This window comes from Rana temporaria, chromosome 7 (genome assembly GCF_905171775.1).
Source record: "Rana temporaria chromosome 7, aRanTem1.1, whole genome shotgun sequence".
In the NCBI taxonomy this organism is placed as follows: domain Eukaryota; kingdom Metazoa; phylum Chordata; class Amphibia; order Anura; family Ranidae; genus Rana; species Rana temporaria.
The window spans coordinates 163,320,505-163,343,635 of NC_053495.1; the positions used below are offsets into that span (position 1 = coordinate 163,320,505).

Below are 23,131 nucleotides of genomic sequence, written 5' to 3' on the forward strand. Positions count from 1 at the left end.
GACATTAATGGAGGCATTCTGTAATTTTAATAACATTCAATTACAATATGACTTGTGTCACAATTGTATATATATATATATATATTTTTTTTTTCTATGAAAGTGGAGTTACGTTTTAATTCTTCTGTGATTTACTGTGTGTCGCTTTAAGAGGTTAGTTGTTTTGCCATAGACTTCTATAATGTCCCACGGTTTTGGTGCTCTCATTAGAGCCATGCAGGTGCAGAAGCTGATTGATAATGATAAAACCACTCCATGCAGATTCACTTTGCACATGGACGCAGCTATTTCTCAGAATAAACAAAAGGTAGGAATCTGCAACAAAGTTTGTTAAAATCCTTGCAATGTACATAGACCACCCAGAGGGGAAAGTTTTTTCCTCAACAAAAGTGGAGTTACTCTTTAAAGGGATTTGATGAGCTTAATATAGAGAGAGACAGTTTAGTACTGGGTATATATAGGGGTGTAGCAACCCTGGCAATATGAATATGTCAGATTTTTGCGTCTCAAAGTGGCGGTTGTTTTGCATAGAAATTTGGCGTTTTATATTGTAGGCCTGTAATTCTTAATAATAACACACTTAAATCTGTCCAAACAAGAGTCTAGTAGACATCCTGGGTATGATAAAGTTTGAAACATGAAATCATAACTAATAATATAATAAATAATTATGAAAAATATATATTTAATATTAATAAAATGATTTCCTCACGGATTCAACTATCGCTCAATTCTGCACGTGTTCTAATTTACTATTGCTGTTTTCTAGCTGGTCTAAAAGCACTTTTGATGTAAAGGAACACTTTTTGGTTGCCATGGACAATCTCACGTTTACATGCAGAAAGAACAGTATATATAATATAAAACTGCACGCAGGCATTGGACAAAGCACTAGGGACAAAGAGATGTGAAATGATTTGCTACAGTAATGTAATCTGTAAGATTACAGTGTACTGTATGTGTTAAATTTTGTGCACTTTTTGAATTTGCTGCCGGCTCCACCCCCATGCATCGCAAAGCTCATAGGGAACAGAGCCGATCACACAGAGGCATTGGGTGGAGGACACAGCCCGCAGACACAGCGGGGGGGGGGGCATCGCATGATCCTGGTGACAAGGTAAGTACACTGCACCAGAATAATGCAATGCAATCCCGAGTGTGGCTCGGGGTTACCAATAATGGTACTGAAATTTAACCGCAAGCCACACTCAGGAATACTGCAAGGGAGGTAAGGGAGATTAAACCAAATTAAGGGAGGTTATTTTAGTTAAAGGGGTTAAGGTGAAAAAACACCTTGCAGTGTCCAGCCCCCCTTTTACTTACATGAGCCCCGAATTTCCGTGGGTATGTCCCCGCACAGTCGCTCTCTCCATGGGTTCCCGGCTCTTGATTGGATAGATTGTTAGCAGCACAGCCATTGGCTCCTGCTGCTGTCAATCAAATCCAATGAGGCGGGCGCCGGGAATGGGGCCGGGTCTGGCATTCGGCATTGGATGCCGAACGCTGGATTAGGGAGCGCACCCCCGCAAGTTAATCCCTCGGGAGAGAACTTCCCAGAGGGGGTTATCTAATGCGGGGAGGAGCCGCGAGAGTTGCCGTGGACCCCAGAACGAAGGATCGGGGCCACTCTGTGCAAAACTAACTGCACAGTGGAGGTAAGTATGATATGTTTGTTTATTTAAAAAACAAAACTAACCTTTAGTGTCACTTTTACTTTGGTGTCCAGACTACCTCTATGCAAGCTAAACCGTCATATTTTATAATTAAATCCATAAGAGTGGTTTTATCTTTAACACATTTATCAATTCAAGAGATTATATTTGTAAAAATCACTCTAATAAGATTCAGATACAAATCAAACTAGATATTACTTTATAAATGCAGGATGAATGAACATCATAAAATCTTGCAAAGCAAAGCAGTAATGTGATTTAATGTTCAACATTTTTTATTAGTAATCATGACCAGTATTTTTTATTGAACTGAATCCTTTTATGAATTATAGTAAAAGACCGTGTGAAATAAATAACATATTGTCTGTTTTATGTGGATTAATTTTCAAACTGAGCCTACCAGTGGAAAGAAAGTTGAAGGCTACAAGGATATTCCACTCCTTCAAAGACAGGGATTATTTCAGACCATGGAACTCTGTGGGTTAGGATAGTTGGATCCAGCTTTGTGCCAAAGGCCAGCGGTGCAAGCAGGGATTGGGTATGCAAGGAAAATGCCATTTTATTTAGGCTCTTGTATCATAAAAAGACAACATTTCAGGGTCTTCCTTCATCATTGGCACATGGGCAGCTCAGGGTCACATTACACTGACAGGCAGAGTTCTTATACAGCTGCACTGCTATGCAGTACCATGATGCAGGTTCTGTACAGTGAGCTGCGATAAAATAAAATGTGCATTTTATTGCTGGTAGTCAGCAGGGGGTGCAGAGCGTGAATGCATGCTCCAGTCTACCCTGCAGCAATGGTGCAGTTGCTGTGATGTGGGCGTGCTCCCAAATGTCCTTACTGCTAGTTTTCAGGCTGGCTCTCCGCTGGGTATGGTCTCCTATTGGCAGGTGATTCCTCTCTCTCTAACTCCCTCAGTGCCAAGAGGAAATACTTTCCCGTGCACTTTAATAAAGATCATATCTTACTCCTCCTACTGCACAGTGGATATTGGGATCTGTAATGTAAGGAGTCAATTGACCCCATTATATGGCTGCTGTCTCAAACTACAGCTCCCAGGGAGTCTCAGCACTCTGCATAGAATTCTAAAGCCCTGTACACACGCTCGGTCTTCACGGCGGTAAAAAGTCTGCCGCGAAAACCGAGGGGAAAGCCGAGAACTCGGCAGGAAAAACTGCCATGGAGCTTTGGCCGGGAATCCTGGCCGTGTTGTATGCTCCATGGCACTGCCTCGCAGTGTTTCCCATAGAGTAATAGTAAATCTGGCGGCTAAAAGCCGCTGGAAATCCAGATGGGAAAATAGAGAGCAGGATCTCTATTTTCCCCGTCTGGATTCCCGTCTGTTTTCCTGATGGGAAAACTGCTAGGAAGCATACACACGTCCGGTTTTCCCGGCCAAAAGCTCTTTTGCCAGTTTTCTTGGCAGGAAAAATGGTTGTGTGTATGGGGCTTGAGGGCTTGCTTGGCTTTAGTGTTCCACCTGCTGGGGGACGGAGGAGAATTGGTGAAGTATAACATTAGTATTTCAGCAGAGGGACAGAAGAAACAAAGGCAATGCCTCCTTCTCCATATTGCTGTAGCCCAGCACCTGGCTACAGTGACGTATCCTGTTCATTTAATTCAGCCGATGAACATATTTTGGATCAATTTATATGCAGTACAGAATACAATAAGATGAATTTCCTCCAAAAAACAACCTCTCCCCTGTGTCAAGCTGGCATAAACTTTGCCTAACAATTTATGTGTAGAATGCTGATGCAGACAGAAAATGGATCAACACAGTAAAATAAACGCCCGCTTGCCCTTTTCTGTACATTGATCCTTCTGCCCCAGTGTATGCTCAAGCAATCTATCAATGGATATACACATAAAAACAGACTACAGGCTTTTATTATTGATTGACCACAAACCAAAGTCTACAGTTAGCACAACACAGGAAATTCTGCTAGGAATGTTATTTGTCAATCTGTAAAACAAAAAAATTAGAAGTTGATGAGGCTAACCCTTATACCACACTCATGAGATTATCTATTCTTTATGTAAAAGAGTTCTGTGTTTAAAAAAAACAATGTTTGTAAAATGAAGAAAATTTACTGATAATGATTACTCCCATAGATAAGTACTTAGGCCTCGTACACACGACCGAAGAACTCGTCGTAAATGAAACATCATTTATCTCGACGATGTTCCTTGTCAGGCTTGTGGAGAAACTTGACAAGCTTTTCTTGCGTATACACTGGTCAAGACCAAATCTCCTCGTTTCTCAAACGCGGTGACGTACAACACATACAACGGCAGGGGAAGTTCGATTCCACTGGCACAACCCTTGGGGCTGCTTCTGCTAATCTCATGTTACTGCGTGTTAAGTAAAAGTTTGGTAAGAGACGATTTGCACTTTTCAGACTGTTACAGCGTGACAAATGTGATATCTCCATTACAAACGCTACTTTTACCGAAGGTGCGCTCCCGTCTATACTTTATTCTGAGCATGCGCAGGTTTCTTAGCATACACACGAACGTGTTTCTCGTCGAAAACCAGCCTGACGAGGAACACGACGAGGAGATTGAGACTCCCGTCGAGGAAAAAGAGAACTTGTTCTCTTTTTTTCTCGTTGAGTTCCTCAACAGTTTTCTCGATGAAAAACTGAGGCCCCGTACACACGACCAGTTTCCTCTGCAGAATTCAGCTTCCGACTGAGTTTCTGGCTGAATTCCGCCGAGAAACCCGGCCGTGTGTACACTTTCGGCCGAGGAAGCCGACGAGGACCTCGGCGAGGAAATAGAGAACATGTTCTCTATTTCCTCGTTGTTCTATGGGAGAACTCGGCCCGCCGAGGTCCTCGGCGGCTCCAGGACTGAACTGGCCGAGGAACTCGATGTGTTTGGCACGTCGAGTTCCTCGGCCGTGTGTACGGGGCCATACACACACGACCGCTTTCCTCGGCAAAAAAGCTCTGCCACCAAGTTTCTTGAAGGATTCTGGCGAGGAAAACGGTCGTGTGTACGAGGCCTTACACTTATGCCGCGTACACACGACGTGATAAATGCAATTTTTTAAATTGGTCATTAACCGCTTAACGACCGCCGCTTGTATATGTACGTCCACAGAATGGCACGTACAGGCATATGGGCGTACAGGTACGTCCCTGCCTTTCCGCGGGTCGGGGGTCCGATCGGGACCCCCCCCCCCGCGACATGCGGTGGTCGGATTCCCGCGGGGAGCGATCCGGGACGACGGCGCGGTTTATAGCCGCTCCGTAGCGATCGCTCCCCGGAGCTGAAGAACGGGGAGAGCCGTATGTAAACACGGCTTCCCCGTGCTTCACTGTGGCGGCTGCATCGATCGAGTGATCCCTTTTATAGGGAGACTCGATCGATGATGTCAGTCCTACAGCCACACCCCCTACAGTTGTAAACACACACTAGGTGGACCCTAACTCCTACAGCGCCCCCTGTGGTTAACTCCCAAACTGCAACTGTCATTTTCACAATAAACAATGCAATTTAAATGCATTTTTTGCTGTGAAAATGACAATGGTCCCAAAAATTTGTCAAAATTGTCCGAAGTGTCCGCCATAATGTCGCAGTCACGGAAAAAATCGCTGATCACCGCCATTAGTAGTAAAAAAAAAAAAATGTATAAAAATGCAATAAAACTATCCCCTATTTTGTAAACACTATAAATTTTGCGCAAACCAATCGATAAACGCTTATTGCGATTTTTTTTTTTACCAAAAATATGTAGAAGAATATGTATCGGCCGAAACTGAGGAAATTTTTTTTATATATGTTTTGGGGGATATTTATTACAGCAAAAAGTAAAAAATATTGAATTTTTTTCAAAATTGTCACTCTTTTTTTGTTTATAGCGCAAAAAATAAAAACCGCAGAGGTGATCAAATACCACCAAAAGAAAGCTCTATTTGTGGGGAAAAAAAGGACGCCAATTTTGTTTGGGAGCCACGTCGAACGACCGCGCAATTGTCTGTTAAAGCTACGCATTGCCGAATTTTGCAAAACCTGGCCTGGGCATTTAGCAACAAAATGGTCCGGAGCTTAAGTGGTTAAAAACGATCGTGTGTGGACTCCAGAGGATTTTTCTCGATGTGAAAAATGGGCATTAAGAATTTAGAACATGCTCTAATTTTTCTCGTCGTTTTTCACGTTGTGAAAAACAGTCGTGTGTAGGCTTTAACAACGGGGGAAAAAAATGCGCATGCTCAGAAGCAAGTTATGAGACAGGAGTACTCGTTGTGGTAAAATTTGCGTTTGTAATGGAGATAGCACATTCGCCACGCTGTAACAGAGTGAAAAGCACAAAGACTGAAAAGCGCGAATCGTCTCTCACCAAACTTTTACTAACACGAAATTAGTAAAAGCAGCCCAAAGACGATTTTTCAATCGGCTCTCGGGTGCTGCCATCATATCTTGTAAGGGAAACTGGCAGTGAAGCCTTGTGAGTTCACAGCCGACCCCCTACTGCGCATGCGAAGTCACCCATAAGTGAGAACAAGTGCACGTCAAAACAGGTCCCCCCCCCCCCCCGAAAGTTGCCAAATGGGGCAGTGGAGGGGGAAGGAAGCAAACAAGCAGAGTTTTACCTTTTGGGTGGAGCTCCGCTTTAAAGAAGAACTTCACTCTCTCACTCATAATTGACTATTTGTAATCCCCATGCTGCTAGCATTAGTAAATAGATAGGAAAGTATATCGTATTTACTTGCTTTAAACACTTGCAGTAATTTTACTGGTGGCTTGATCAGGCATCACCACGTACCTGTACTTTACTCTGCTTACTCGCACTGACGCGCTCCCTGGGGCGCACAGGGGTGCGATCTGCAACCACTGTGTCCCGCAGACACAGCAGCAGACATACCAAGTGATTCCTGTGTGCCCAACCCTGTCGTGTGTAGGCTTTAACAACGGGGAAAAAAACTGCGCATGCTCAGAAGCAAGTTATGAGACAGGAGTACTCGTTGTGGTAAAATTTGCGTTTGTAATGGAGATAGCACATTCGCCACGCTGTAACAGAGTGAAAAGCACGAAGACTGAAAAGCGCGAATCGTCTCTCACCAAACTTTTACTAACACGAAATTAGTAAAAGCAGCCCAAAGGGTGGCGCCATCCAAATGGAACTTCCCCTTTATAGAGCCATCGCACGTGTTGTACGTCACCGCGCTTTTCTCGAGCATTTTTTTTTCACGATCGTGTGTATGCAAGGCAGGCTTGACAAGAGTCACGGCGAGAAAAATTTTGTTTTTCCCATGACATGAAAAATGGTAGTGTGTACACGGCTTTACAGACAAAGAGATAGCCGACATCTGCATTAAGTAGACCCTGCCACAGACTTAAAGCGGAGCTCCAGCCCCCCCCCCCCCCCACCAAAAAATTCAAAGTCAGCAGCGACAAATACTGTAGCTGCTGACTTTTAATATTAGGACACTTACCTGTCCAGGGAGCCCGCAGTGTTGGCACCCCAGACGATTTTTCAATCGGCTCTCGGGTGCTGCCATCATCTCTTGTAAGGGAAACTGTCAGTGAAGCCTTGTGGCTTCACAGCCGACCCCCTACCCCCCCCCCCCCCAGCAGCAGACATACCAAGTGATTCCTGTGTGCCCAACCCTGTGCAGCCCAAATCTGTGGCGGGATTGTGGCAGGAAAATCTGACCCTAAGTAACACTTAAAAAAAAGCACCGATTGACAAATTATAAAAGACATTCGCAAGGGAAGGGGTTAACACTAAGGGGTGATCAAGGGGTTAACCGTGTTCCCTGGATGTGTTCTAACTGTGGTGAGGGCTGGGCACACTGGGAACACCACAGAGATCGCTGTCCCGAACAGCAGATCCCCATGATGTCTCCTGTCAGAATGGGGATCGCCTTGTTTACAGATCTTGTATACTTGTATACAGATTCCTCCTGTTTAGACCTCCAACATCACACCAGAAGCAGCAAGGGGTTCATTCTACTCACGGTCCATATAAAACACAAAGGCACTGACATAGTGTAAATTCTGCTTTAATAAAATATAACCTGTGTACCAACAACCCGCTTCCTATCTAACGTACAATGTATCAACTTGCAAAAGAAAGTCTAAACAAGAGGTCTAAACAGGAGGAATTTGTATAGAAGGCTCAGTTTACTCAGTCATCTGTGATTGTGAACCCCAGAGGGGGGGAGTGTGCCTCACTTTGTGGTGAAGATTGGGAGCTGGTGTAGGGTGCACTACTATTCCAACCCTTGAAGCACTTACCACTTTCTGAACTGTGTTCAGACAAACCACTTTGGGAATTTCATCATTCATTCATTTATTTATTATCTACTTATTATGTGATTTTGGACTTCATCCATCCTTAGCGCTGTTTTATCATTTTATGATCCAGATTTGGGTCTATGTGTTTGATACAATTTTATATTTTTGATAGTTGAGTTTTATTATTTTAACTTTTTGCAACTTTTATCATATCATACTGTTGGTATTGATATTGATTTATTTATTTATTCATTATATGATTATTTATATATTCTACTAGTGGAACCTCACTAACAGATAAATGATTTTCTTTGCCGCCGGGAAGTGCACTTTGGGCCCCCTTGTTTTAGTGTGCACCTTCTTTATATGGAGATTGAATATGTCAAGTGGAAAATTAGTATTGTTTAAATTTTGTATCTTTAGTTGAGTTTACTACAGCTTTAAGATAAAAGACCTTCTGACTTTACAACCCCTTTAAAGGAAGTAAGGGCCAGATTCAGATACAAATACGTTGCTCCACGCAGCGTAACGTATCTGATTTACATTACACCGCCGCAGGTTTACATCGTAAGTGCCTGATTCTCAAAACTCTTACCTTTAAACTTGCGGCGGTGTAACGTCGGGCGGGCACCATTTAAATTAGGCGCGTTCCCGCGCCGAACGTACTGCGCATGCTCCGTCGGGTAAATTACCCGACGTGCATTGCGCTAAATGACGTCGCACGGACGTCATTTGTTTAGACGTAACGTAAATGGCGTCCAGCGCCATTCACGGAAGACTTACGCAAACAAACGTGTTTTTTTAAATTTCGATGCGGGAACAACGGCCATACTTAACATGGCTTAGAACAACTAGGGCAAAGAAGAGGGAGGGGCCTGATGAGGAGACGCGTCGGGACGTGCTGCTGCTGCTAGCTCTGAGGAGCTCCACGGACCCTATGAATCCAGCGGGCGTGCACTAGGCTGTGTCTCCCTCCCTCCCCCCGCTGTGGCCTCTTCCCCCCGCTCCCCCCGCTCCCCCCGCCCTGCTACCTTTGATACCGCGCTGTGGAGTGTGGCTGTGGGGTTCTCCTGGAGACATAGGAGTTGTGGAGTCCCGGCTTCTGGTTGGCGTTGGGAGGAGCTGAAGGGCTACGGCTCTGCTGGGCACGCGTATCGTGCGGTGACGAGGTATGCGGTGATGAGGAGCTGTATGGAAGTGCAGTGGAAGTGGAAGTGCAGTCCGATTCATCTGCCTTGTCTGTCTTGGTGGCGTGAGTAATCACTGTGTCAGTGTGTCAGCATGCTCAATATGGATCAGTGTGCAGTGTATATTAGTGAAGGAAGCTGCAGCTGACTATTGACAGTGAACTGATAGGAAAACTAAGACTATCAATGAGGAAACCTTAATGTAATGTAATGCATTGCTATGTTAATCACCAGCTAACTATTAAAGGCACCTCAGTGAATGTGGCTGTGGCTGTAGCGATTGCTGATAGAGGGGGATTGATAGAAGACTGTCACCGACCCAATGCTATCTAATGCTATCTAAACGCTAACCATCAGTCAATCATAAAATCGCAATTTAGCGAGTGAAGCTAAGTGATGAAGCGGATTGCTGATTGATGACTGTCACTAACTAAATGCTAAATACTACTGCTAAATAATTACTAACTATCAGTTAACCATAAACTAATTACATAGTAATTGCATGCAACTACAAGTAACTACAAATTATTATAAATGATTACAAATATAGGGGACTGAGCTGCGACTAGCGTGTCAGGACACAGCGCACTACAGTGCACCATAGCGAGCAAGGTTGAAGCAGAAACCGTAGCGGATTGTGGACTGCCACTTTAAGGTAATTATAAGGGGTGTGGGGTGTGTGGGGAATAGTGTGACAGATTAGTGCGTGGGGAAGCGGGGCTTTCTTTTCCATGCCCCCTATCACCCTTCAGCACAAGCTCACCTGCCAGCGCACATTGGCCCCCCACAGTTCGCTGGTAGCTAATACACTTTAAATATTAAAGGCTGTAAAAAAAAAAAAAGGGAAAAAAAAAAAAAAATTTTAAGGATATCAGGAGGACAACCTTCTTATCTTCAGAGGCATACCAACCGAGGGGAAATAACAGCCCCACTACCTATCCGCTTTTTATCTGTTGAGCTGTCTGAGGGTCAATAGTGGGCACAACCATTCTGAAGTGAAAGCCGCCATAGTCGATCAAATCGGGCCGGGGTCAAGAGTATTTGGGGGGGTCTTTCGATCATTTTTTTTTTTTTTTTCCTTCGCTTTTTTTTTTTTTTTTGTTATTTCTGTGGGACTAATAGAATATAGAAATGAGGAGGCCGCCCAGTTAGGGGTGCTGTGGCCAATGCCCCCAAAATTAAGTAGGCCAGGGCCCAGCCCTGGTACTATAAAAAAATACATGACACAAGACAACGTCCAAAGACTGCCCTAGTGAAACATCTGGGGCCAAAAGCAGACTATCAATTGGGCCAACAAAAAAATGGACGGAGAAGGTACTTCCGTAACAGTGACAACCAGAGAGCCTGAGGTGGATGTTGTGAACCACACGGTGCCACCCATAAAGATTTACCCCCATCAAAAACAGAGCTATAGAGATGTTTTTCGCGACTAGAATTATCAATCTCACGAATGGAGGTCTCGTTAAAAAATGAGATAACGATCGTACTCGAAGACATAGTCATTTACTGAGAAGAGTGGAAGAAACTGAAGAAAAACTGGATAGTCAAGCTGCTGAGGTGTTAGAGTTAAAAATGCAAATGAAGGAATTACAAATAGAAGCAAAGGAACTTGAGGTACCGAATGGAAGATCAAGAAAATCGGAACCGAAGGGGAAAATCTGAGGATCCGTGGTTACCTGACCTGGAAGGAGAAGACCTCCAAGCAAAACTCGATAAACTATTCGGCCACATTTTGGGTAAAATAGAAACGGAAAAAATCAATTTGGAAAGAATTCATCGGATTAGAAACCGGCGGAATTGGGCAGCGGGAATACCCAGAGACGTGATCGCAAGATTTCATAATTTCAAGACAAAGAACAGATTTGGCAGCGTCTTAAATCCATTAGGGCCGGTAACATTTAATGAGACTGAATGACAGATTTTCCCGGACCTTGCCACCGAGACCCTTTCTAAAGGAGATTACTAAAACCGTTACTCGAACATTTAAAAATACATGTATCCAATTGTCTTGGGGTTATCCAGCGTGTTTAATCGGAAAAGGAGGTAGATCCGCGACCGTAAGGTTCCCCGAAGAGATGACTAAGTTCTGCAAGAGACTGGACATCCCATTGATAGAGATACCTGGTTGGAAATGAACCTCAAGAGAAGATATCACCTATGACCGGGCCATCAGACATGGAGCCTTATCCAGGAAATAAAAGAGGAAATTAATTAAGAAAAAAATCCACACAAGACAGAATAAACAAAACGGAGATGATGATGCGGGGGCTAGGGATGGGAGGGGGTCGGGGAGGGGGCGGGGGGACCGGCTGGTGGGAGCCCGGGGAGGTGCGGGTCCTGGGGCTACTCACCCACCCCCATCCTTCGGTTGGGGGTGGAGGGGGCGTGGCGTCCGGGACGTAGTCACACTCGCAGAGCGCAACCTCCGGGTGCGAGAACCGTGGGCCGGGTTGGAGTAGGTTGGCCACGGATCCAGGTGCCTACTTAAGGCCGTAAATGCCCCTACTGGTGGGGAGATGGGAGGGAGGGGGGGGAGGGTTTGGGTGATGGGAGGGGCCATAGTACAGAGTAAATGGGGGGAGGTGGGGGGGGTGTGGGAGAGGGTTTGGGGGGGGAGTTTCTCCGGCTATCTGTTTAGAAATAAACTGCCTGTTGTGGTTTTGCCTTGATGCATACTGGAAATTCTGCCTATGCAAGAGGTTGAGTTTTATGACTCAATTTATTGCGAACCGAATATAATAATAACAATGTAAGGGAGTGGTCGGGGGGCAAGCGACTATCTGGTAGATACTATGGGAACCTTAAAAATACTCTCATACAATGTAAGGGGACTAAATTCCCCGCTAAAAAGGGGTAATATTTTAAGAGAAATTAGACATCTTAAAGCAGATATAGTACTCATACAAGAGACACATATCTCGCAGGAGTCAAATCTTAATTAAGCTCACCGGAATATCCATTATGGTACTACGGAGACTCACCGACTAAATTGGCAAAGGGGGTTGCCATAGGGTTTGCCAAGGAAGTTAGATTTGTTCTGGTAGAGAGAAAAAGCAGATCCCGAGGGGCGGTATCTCCTACTTAGAGGAAAAATAATGAAGTGGATTATTCTATTGCAAATATTTACTGTCCAAATAAGAACTCCATGAGATTTCTTAAGGGGTCATTGAGAGACGTTTATGGACTTCAGGACAGGCAGGGTAGTTGTGGCGGCGATATGAACCTCTGTCTGGATCTGGATCTCGATGTACGCCCGTGCACAGCGGACTGGAGATGCACAAAGAAATTACTTAAAAAAAAATTACACCAACTCCAACTGATAGATGTTTGGAGAATACAGCATCCGAAAATACGTGATTACTCATTCTACTCCGCTGTACACGGGACGTACTCTAGGATCGACTTTTTTTAGTGGATCATAGCTCATTGGACGTAGTGACTAGTTCGGGAATTGGGATAACTACCCTGTCGGATCATGCCCCAGTTTCAATTAATTTAAAAATAGAGGGAGCTCCCAAAAGTAACACCAAATGGAGACTTAATGAGGATTTAATACAGGATGAAGAGGCTGTAAAAAGGATAAAACAGGAATTAGAATGGTATTTCAAAACAAATTGCTCCGAACACGTGTCGGAATCAATAGTTTGGGAGGCTCACAAGGCCTATATCAGGGGCATACTGATCGCAATAGGATCAGCAAAAAAAAAGAAACTAAGAAGAAATATGATGATTTATATAAAACCATCTTGGACCTTGAACAGACCCATAAACTAACAGGAGAGCATGAAGTGGAGGCGTACGTTATCTTAAAACGAGAGGAATTAAGAGATCTTATTGAATATGAAAATAGAGCGGCATCTTACAGACGTAAGAAAGAGTATTATCAATGGGGCGACTTGTCGGGTAAATACCTAGCAAAAGGGTTTCAAAACAAATTTAAGGGCAATTTTATAGAAAGTATTCAAACAGGCAATGGGAGTAAAGTACATACATCATCAGAAATTGCAAGAGTATTTCAAGAATACTATGGGAAGCTGTATTCTATATCGCAAGGGGGACACCCCCGAAAAAACCAAAAGGAGAAGCGTTAATATAAAAAAATGTTTAAGTAACACATGTTTAAATAAAATATCAGACGACAAAATTAGTTTTTTAGAAGAACCTATAACGGAATTGGAAATTCGCAATAATTTAAAGGAGTCACCAAAGGGGAAAAGTCCAGGCCCCGACGGGTTAACAATTGCATATTACCAAAAGTTCAGTGACATTCTGATCCCCAGGATGTGTTCTTATATAAACGGTATTGGTTTAAATTGGGATATTCGTCAAGGGGCATTAGAGGCTGCAATTACAGTAATCCCTAAGATAGGTAAAGATCCCTCCTTATGTTCTAGTTTTAGACCCATCTCGCTATTAAATGCAGATGTAAAACTGTTCGCCAAAATCTTAGCAGGAGAATGAAAACAATCATGAAAGATTTAGTACATACTGACCAAGTAGGCTTTGTTCCCGGGAGGGAAGGCCGGGACAATAGCATCAGAACACTTCTGTTGACACAGATAATAAAAGATAGTAAATCCCCAGGTCTACTCCTGTCGATAGACGCCGAAAAGGCTTTCGACAGGGTAGACTGGGGATTTCTATTGAACACATTGGAGTTTATCGGGATCGGTCCAAAAATGATGGGGTGGATAAGCGCTTTGTATAAACACCCAACGGCAAGAGTTAAGGTAAACGGGACATTGTCAGGGATATTTGAAATGTTCAATGGGACTAGACAGGGGTGCCCCCTGTCGCCCCTTTTATTTATTTTAACCCTGGAACCATTGTTGGCCGGGATTAGAAATAACCCCGATATTAGGGGGATTCAAACAAATGATGGGGAACATAAACTCGCAGCGTTCGCCGACGATATTTTATTATTCATAACGAACCCAACTATAACATTCCCGAATCTATTAAAAACCCTCAAATTGTATGGAGATGTATCTAATTTTAAAATCAATCCTCTAAAATCAGAAATCCTCAATATAAATGTGAAAATACAGGACGTACGGAGATATAAGCAAGAGTTTCCATTTATTTGGAAAGATACCGAGATAAAATATTTGGGAGTTAATATCACATCTTCCCCTGACCTAATCTATCTACAGAATTATATACCACTATTAAATGATATTAAAAAAGATTTAAAGAGAATTGCATCGAGACAAAGATCCCTACTAGGGAGAATAAACTGTTTTAAGATGTTTACTCTCCCTAAGATACTATATATAATTCAAATGTTACCAATCGCACTACCGGGTGCTTACTTCAAAACACTAAAACAGTTATTAAATAGGTTTATATGGCGGAACAAAAAAATGCGCATCAGTTTGGAGGTGTTAATTAGAGATAAGGAACATGGTGGTTTGGGGGTACCTGATATTTATACATATTATATGGCTATTCACATGGCACGGGTGGTTGATTGGGTCAGAGATAAAAGAGAGAAAAGATGGGTGAGATTAGAAAGCTGTTCAAATAACTCACGGTTAGGAAAAGAGATTTGGATACCGCCACATTTTAGACAAATAAATCAGCACATGCACAAAATCACATTGGCATCCATGTCTATTTGGGATAGGGCACATAAAAAACATAGATGGGGTTATAACTCCCCATTAATCCCTCTATTTGACACAAATTTCTTTGCACCAGGGAAATGGACCTGTTTGGTAACTGGATTAAAAAATCAGATGCTCAATTAAAAGACATATTAAAAGACGGCAAAATTCTTACCTATCAGGAACTAAGTAAAAAAAAAGAATTGTTTGAGTTGAACAGGTGGCGATACCTTCAGCTGACGCATTTTGTGGATTCCTTCCCCTCCCCCCTGAGGTCAGATAGATACTTGCTCCCTTTGGAGCGTATGTGTTTGGCACCAGGGGGAAGGGGCGCGATCTCCGCAATTTATAAAATATTAATGGGATTGAAAGACCCCGGTTTCCCTCCTTATATTAATAAATGGGAAGAGGAATTGGGAATGGGGAAAACCGAGACAGTGGTCAGGAGTATTTTAAAAAAGACGCATTCAACTTCATTTAATTGTGCATTGATCGAAATGAACTTTAAGTGTTTAGCACGATGGTATATAACCCCGGCCATAGCACACCGTTACCAAGACGACACCTCCAAATACTGTTGGAGGGGCTGTCTTGAAGTGGGCACTATGTCACATATATGGTGGACCTGCCCAAAAATTAAAACATACTGGCAGGATGTATTATTAATAATTGAGGAGATAACCGGAATTAAAATACCTCCGGATCCATGGGTCTGCCTGTTTCATGGGACAGAAATGTCAACCAAACAGTATAGGAGAACCTTACTCCCACACGTACTAGATGCAGCAAAGAGTCTGATCCCCAAACAATGGAAGGACCCTATGAGCCCGACAGTAAAGAGCTGGTTTTGCAGAATTAACGATATATATTATGCAGAACAGCTCAGGTACATGGGAGAGGAAGGAGAAGGTGGATTTAAACGGAAATGGCAGGATTGGGCTAATTTTAAACTTACACCAAGGTATATAGATAGGATGATTTAGTGTAGGAAGGTCAACGGGCAAAGAGTGATTCAATATGAGACAGAATTCCGGAGATAGGGGAGGGTGGGAGGTCGGGATCAAGGGTTGGGGGTGGCTTGAGGGTGGGATGAGGGTTTGTTCGGCTAGGGGACACTAATCTATCTATTCACGTATTTAAGAATTTTTTTTTTTTTGCTTTATCTCCTTTTGTATATTTATTGACATATATCATTGGTCAACAAGAAAAAAAAAAAAAAAAAAAAAAATATTTTTCCAATAACAAATAAAGAATAAGAAAAGGGGAAAAAAAAAAAAAAAAAAGAAAGAAATTTCCAACCATGATGCGAACAAAGGAGACTGTAAATTGAACGCAAAAGTGATTGAGTATCCTGATAGTTCTCTGAGGCGAAAAAAAAAAAAAAAAAAAAAAAGAACAACTAGGGCTCAGCCCTAATTTTACGTGGCGTAACTCGTCGGAAACAACGTAAAGTTAGATTGACGGGCAGCACGGACGTTCGGGAATCGCCGTAACTAGTCATTGGCATATTCTACGCCGACCGCAATGGCCTCGCCACCTAGCGGCCGGCCTAGAATTGCATCCTTAAGATCCGACAGTGTAATTCAATTACACCTGTCGGATCTTAGGGCTAGCTATGCGTAACTGATTCTATGAATCAGTCACATAGTTAGGACGGCCGGAACACAGAGATATGACGGCGTATCAGAAGATACGCCGTCGTATCTCTTCTGTGAATCTGGCCCTAAGTCCTTATTTGCCAGTTACAAGTCCATAGGATCCCCATATTTAAGACCCCCTCCAGGAACCCCGATTAAGCTCATATCACCCTCCAAAGGGGGTGATCAATCCAGCAAAGTAACTAGCTACATTTTGTCAGTATTTCCCCAGGACTCTACCCTAGGGGCTTAGAGGCAGCTCCATTTATGTTGGTTGACCTATAGGGGACAAAATGTGGCTAAAAAGGCCCCTACAGCCTGGTTACCCATTGCTCTCTTGTGAACATGAAGACACGGGACAACATTGTAACATTCAGCACCTGCCAGAAAGAATAAGTGCTGACACAGAAATACATGTTAACCCCTTGTCCTACAGGCTAGGCACTTTAAATCTCAGAGATCTGAATGTAAAGCTCTACCCATCTATTATGGTCATTAGCAAAGTCTTTTTCTTTGGGTGCTTGCATCATCTGTGGGTTTATCTATTCTATATTGTAAAGACTGGAGCAGCAGAATTCAACTCTGTGTTTATGCTTAAAATTGTTTCTACAGGCCAGCAGAGGTGGGAGCTCGGGTATGGGTCCAATGGGGAGTCAATTGATTACCATAGGGCACGATCTGAAATTTTGGTTTTGGGAGGACTTAGCCTTTTAGCTTAAGATGACACATTTTCCTTGGAAAAAATACATATTAAAGTTATTATAAATTCTCTTTATTTAATGGCATAGCTTCTATAATGAACCACTTCTAGAGCTCTATACAGGATTCATTGTCAATATGTTAACTATCTTACATAGTCTGATTAGTGTGATTCCAGCGGGCGCTTGAATATTGCTGTGGCTTGATGTTGATGTGTGAAGTGTTTGATATGACTCCCTGAAACCCCTTAATACCGCAGGGAAGGAAATAATGACACACTGTTCACAAACTCCTATCGGTAGATAACAGCGCTGCCCTTTTATCAGAGCGGAGTTACAAATCCTTTGTATCTTCTACTCTTTGGCAGGAATTAAAGAAAGTGAAGATCGGCAGAAGATCAATAGCAGTTCAGTGTTACCAGAGATCCGGGGGCAGCAGGAGAACATGGTAAACCATTAGATCAGGGGACTGTGAGGTTAAAACACTGAGGTCTGTGTACTTATGCTTGTTACTCTTTGCTTCATTAGGGCATTTATCCAAATGCATCTGTCTCTGGAAGTCAGATAAGCCAGCCGCCTGGAGCTGTCCCCCTGTACAATCCTACACAGGTAATTATTTTTTCCCATATGCGCTTGCTGCTTTTTTAGTATGCTGCATGACAGTAATTCACGTGGAACTAAACCCATCGATTTGACAGTTTCCCAAAACAGTTACACTCAAGGCATTACATGAAAGATAACTGTCATAGTTGCTATACACTCTTAACTAAACTGTCAAGCCATCAAATGGCTGGTGTCATAACTGATCACATGTGCAGCACCATGGCAACTGCAGATCAAATAAAGGCTAAGATGGCAGCTTCCATTTGTGTATAGAAAAGGACAGTTTAGTTCCACTTTAAGGGCTCCTTCAAATCCCGTTGCTGGTTAAGGGAGCACTATAGCACTCTATTGAATGTTTTGTTTAAAGATAATAAGTCACATGGCCAGTTCAAGGAAAAGTGACAGGTTCTCTTGATAAAGCACCATCCCCACTAACCTATACTTACCTTCCCTGTGCCCTCTAGCCCTGATGCTCTGCTTGCCTGTTGGATCCCTCAGAGATAACTGATACTTCCCAGTATAGAGGATCATCTGAGTTGAATATTGGGAGAACCTAATGCAGAGTATTAAACTTTTGTAGCCTTCTATAGCCTCGTACACACATACAGGTTTCCCGGCTTCCCGGCGGAATTTTTACAGCCGGGAAACCCGAGGGGAAAACTGAGAACCTGCTCGGTAACTTTTTCCCCCTACACACGACCGGGAATCCCGGCGGTGTGTATGCTCCATCGCAATGTTTCCCATAGGAAAAAAGAGGGCTGATTCTCTTTTTTTTCCCGGCAGTTTTCCTGTCGGGAAAACTATGATGGAGCATACACGTGGCCAGGATTCCCGGCTAAAAGCTCTCCTGGCAGTCTTCCAGATGGGAAAACCGGTCGTGTGTACGAGGCTTATGATGACTCTTGCAACAGTTTGTTAGAACCATTGTTTTCATTTTGACAGCAATGCTTCCAATACAGATTACATTTTTGTAATACTGTTTACAGTTTTTGCCAAGCGTTCGGGTTCTTTGTAGTGATGACTTATCATTTCAAGATGGTTGTGTACAGGTTTGCCCACACAGTGGACCTCATCCAACCTTGACATTGCCAAAACTTGAAAAAAAGTTCATCTCTGAATGACGCACAGCTCAGCTCTGCTCTGCTTGGGTTCCTTATTAAGTTACAAATCATATTACCGCACCCTGCGCTGGGATTTCAAACTGCTGCAGGACAGAACAGTACATTCTTTGAAGTGTGGGAATCCTGCATTTCCCAATGAATTTTACATTATATAATAAATCATCCAAGTCTGTGTAACAATGAACATCACAAAAACAATAACTTAACAGTTACTGAATACATGTAGCATCTTTGCTATTCTTGTGTGTTGCCTAACAATTTATATTTCTCAGTGAACTATTAAAAACATTTGTCATTTTTGTTGATACAGTATATAAGTATTTACGAACAATAGATAACAATTTTTACACAGGGGCAAGCAATATTTTCCTATATAGAGCAAGAAAAGCTTAACCACTTCAGCCCCGGACCATATTGCTGGTCAAAGACCAAGCCACTTTTTGCGATTCAGCACTGCGTCGCTTTAACTGACAATTGCGCGGTCGTGCGACGTGGCTCCCAAACAAAATTGGCGTCCTTTTTTCCCACAAATAGAGCTTTCTTTTGGTGGTATTTGATAACCTCTGCGGTTTTTAGTTTTTGCGCTATAAACAAAAATAGAGCGACAATTTTTTACTTTTTGCTATAATAAATATCCCCCAAAAATATATAAAAAAAATATTTTACGTATTCTTCTACCTATTTTTGGTAAAAAAAAATCACAATAAGCGTTTATAGATTGGTTTGCGCAAAATTTATAGCGTTTACGAAATAGGGGATAGTTTTATTGCATTTTTTTTTAATTTTTTTTTACTACTAATGGTGGCGATCAGCGTTTTTTTTTTTGGTGACTGCGACATTATGGCGGACACTTCAGACAATTTTGACATATTTTTGGGACCATTGGCATTTTTATAGCGATCAGTGCTATAAAAATGCTTTGATTACTATAAAAATGCCACTGGCAGGGAAGGGGTTAACACTAGGGGGTGAGGAAGGGGTTAAGTATGTTCCCTGGGTGTGGTCTAACTGAAGGGGGGGTGGGACTGACTTGGGGAAATGACTGATCGCTGTTCATACATTGTATGAACAGACGGTCAGGCATTTCTCCCCCTGACAGGACCGGGAGCTGTGTGTTTACACACACAGCTCCCAGTTCTTGCTCTGTAACGAGCGTTCGTGGGTGCCCGGCGGTGATCACGCCCGCCGGGCACGCGCATCGGCGTCAGGGGCGCGCGTGCACGCCTCTGGCGGCGCGTGCGCACCCCTATTGGCTGCTCGGCGAGGTGACATAATATTACGTGATCTCGCTCAGCAGAGCTGACCTGCCGTAGTAAAACTGCGGCGGCTGGTCGGCAAGCGGTTAAAGTGATACTAAAGTTTTTTTTATTATTATTAAAATAAAAAAAAGTTAAACTTACCTACTCTGTGCAATGATATTGCACTGAGCAGTCCCTTAGCTCCATATTGGCAGTCCCCCATCATCACTGTCTGCTCTTTCTTTCTCCAGGTGCCCCCTTAGCCACCCGGATGCTAATGGGTCACCCATAAGGGCAGGATCCCGAGCCGGGCTGTGTGCATCCTTAGACACACGAAGCACCAGCAAGCTATGTCCCTAGACCCTCCTCACTGGAGTTTGACAGCAGCAGGAGCCTATGGCTCTTACTGCTCTGTGTCTCCTGTGAATCCAGAAAGAGAGGAGAGCGTTGCTGCAGCTGAGCCAGTGATAAATCAATGAGAGGAGGCAGCTAAGTATTTAGGGATCGTGGGGGGAAGGAAAAAAAAGTAGGGTGTTTTTTTAACTTAAAATGTTGCTTAACCCCAGATTCACTATATCTGGTCTTCGTCTTCCACAGTACACAGAACAGCGAAATGCAATATACATTTTCTTGTCAGCAGTATATAGCAGTCTTGAGACTTCTATCAGTGTCTGGCTAAAGCTTGCAGGAGGAGTTTTCATTCTCCCCTGATTGTCCTATAAGACTGCAGGACCCCTGACCCTCTGTCTGAACAGTGCTGATTGACCCTGTGCTGATCACATGCACTCTCCCAAGAAAAACAACTCTCTGTCAACACACACCAAACTGAGCATCTGCAGCTTGCCCCCAATGCTCTGTTCTATCAGCAGATGGATTGGGGGCAGTAAAAGAAGGGGATGATCAGAGAGGACAGGATCAAACAGCCTTTTTACACAATGCAGAGGATTAACCCCGTAGGCTCCACGATGATTACAGTAAACATGCTTTACTGCATATACAGACTGATTTTACTGTTGTGGGTTTAGTAGCACTTTAATGCAGGGAATGCATTTAGATAAAAAACAAATATTTAGACTTTAGAATCACTTTAAAGTGGATCTTTCCTCCCATCCCTAAAATCTCTGTAACCATGTAATCAGCTATGTCCAATCACAGCCAGTCACATGTAAATGCGGAAGTGCCGTTAATCGGCTCTCCTTCCCTCACACTGACAGAGAGTGTGGCAAAGAGTGCCAATCAGCGGTATCTCCTCGCAGTGCCCTGATTACAGTAAAGCACCTGCAGTGCCCATCACTGACACCAACCAGTGCCCATTAGTGATGCCAGTCAGCGCTGCCTCTCAGTGCCCATCAGTGCTGCCCATCAGTGCTGCCTATTATTGCCCACCAGTGCCACCCATGGTTGAAGGAAAGAAAATTGATTAATGTATGGCCTGCTTTCGAGCCGGTTCACACAGGGGCAACTTGTCAGGCGACTTAGCCGCCTGACAAGTCGCGCTACGTTCTGTACTATGGAACTGTTCTATTAGGAGCGACTCAAGTCGCTCCGACTTAGAAAAACTAGTCATGGCGACTTGCATTGACTTCAATACAGAAGTAATTTTGCAAGTCGCCTCTGAAGTCATGTGCAAATCGCCTTGCCGAGTCGCTCGGCAAGTTGTGCTGCCCCTGTGTGAACCGGCTCTTATGCCTCGTACACACGACCGAGAATCTCGTCGTAAAGGAAACGTTGTTTTCCTCGACGAGATTCTTGTCAAGCTTTCCTTGCATACACACTGTCGAGACAAAATCTCGTTGTTCTCAAACGCGGTGATGTACAACACGTACGACGGCACTATAAAGGGGAAGTTTGATTCCACTGGCGCCACCCTTAGGGCTGCTTTTGCTAATCTCATGTTACTGCGTGTTAAGTAAAAGTTTGCTAAGAGACGGTTCGCGCTTTTCAGTCTGTTACAGCGTGACAAATGTGCTATCTCCATTACAAACGCTACTTTTACCGAAGGTGCTCTCCCGTCTCATACTTTATTCTGAGCATGTGCGGGTTTCTAAGCATACACACAAACGTGTTTCTCGTCGTAAACCAGCCCGACGAGAACCACGACGAAAAAATTGAGGACTTCCCGACGAGAAAAAAGAGAGCATGTTCTCTTTTTTTTCTCGTCGAGATCCACGACAGTTTTCTCGACGAAAAACATACACACGACCGTTTTCCTCGGCAAAAACGCTCTGCCAGTGTTTTTCTTGATGGTTTTTGCCGAGGAAAACAGTCGTGTGTACGAGGCATTAGAGTTTTCATTTTCAGAATATTGAGAAACATTGTACATGTAGAATAACAAGTTCTTGTAGCTGTAAATATTTACGTTGCACATGGATGGAAATATAATGTTTAATTGCTTTCATCTTGCTGTAATTTGCCATGCAACTTTGCTTCCAAAATCCGCTAGTTCTGAAATCATGAATAGATGATAATGAACCCAATGTTTACATTAAATAAAGCCAGGAGCAAGGTAAATATGTTGTTGTTTTCTTACATCTCTGATGTACATGAAGGGGTTTTAATTATTTTAGTCCTCATCCCGAAGTGTTAAACTGACAATAAATGGTGATTTCATACAGGGATTAAAATTTTGCCGTGATAGCAGTATTATAAATGCTAATCAACCCATCACTAGTTTGTGCAAACATAATTAAGAAATCAAGAAAAAAAAAAGCAATCACGTAAAATTAATAGAAAAATAATCATTCAGCTGGCAAAAAATTGTGTGATGTGTGGAAGGGGATGTTTTACTTATCACTACCAATCACAGAGTTCATTAATCACCCCAGATGGGGTCAAATGTGCTTATATGAATTAACTCACCCTATTGGGTACAGTATTAGACATTTCTCTAAAATTAAACATAATTAGATGGACACTTGTTAACCCCTAAACACCCAAAAGGTGGTCCGTTTTACCCTTTGAAGTGCTATATTTAGCTGCTGTCTTGCTTCATATAAAGGTATTTAATCCCCTAATTAAAGCTGAAGTCCAAGCAGATTTTAAAAAGTCCAGGAAATGCAATATGTTTTTTTTTTATTTTTTTTCAGAGAATGGGTGCAAGAACTCACCCAAACAA

General features: G+C 43.1%; 1 protein-coding gene across 1 annotated transcript in view; it reads left to right on the forward strand.

Moving 5' to 3' along the window:
* The window catches only part of SEC16B (SEC16 homolog B, endoplasmic reticulum export factor), a 269,950-nt gene that overhangs the window by 233,521 nt on the left and 13,298 nt on the right, over positions 1–23,131 (forward strand). Inside the window, exons 25-26 of the mRNA XM_040360362.1 lie at positions 17,423–17,502; positions 17,583–17,663. Of these exons, the coding sequence (XP_040216296.1) occupies positions 17,423–17,502; positions 17,583–17,663 (161 nt within the window). The remainder of the gene's footprint in view (positions 1–17,422; positions 17,503–17,582; positions 17,664–23,131) is intronic.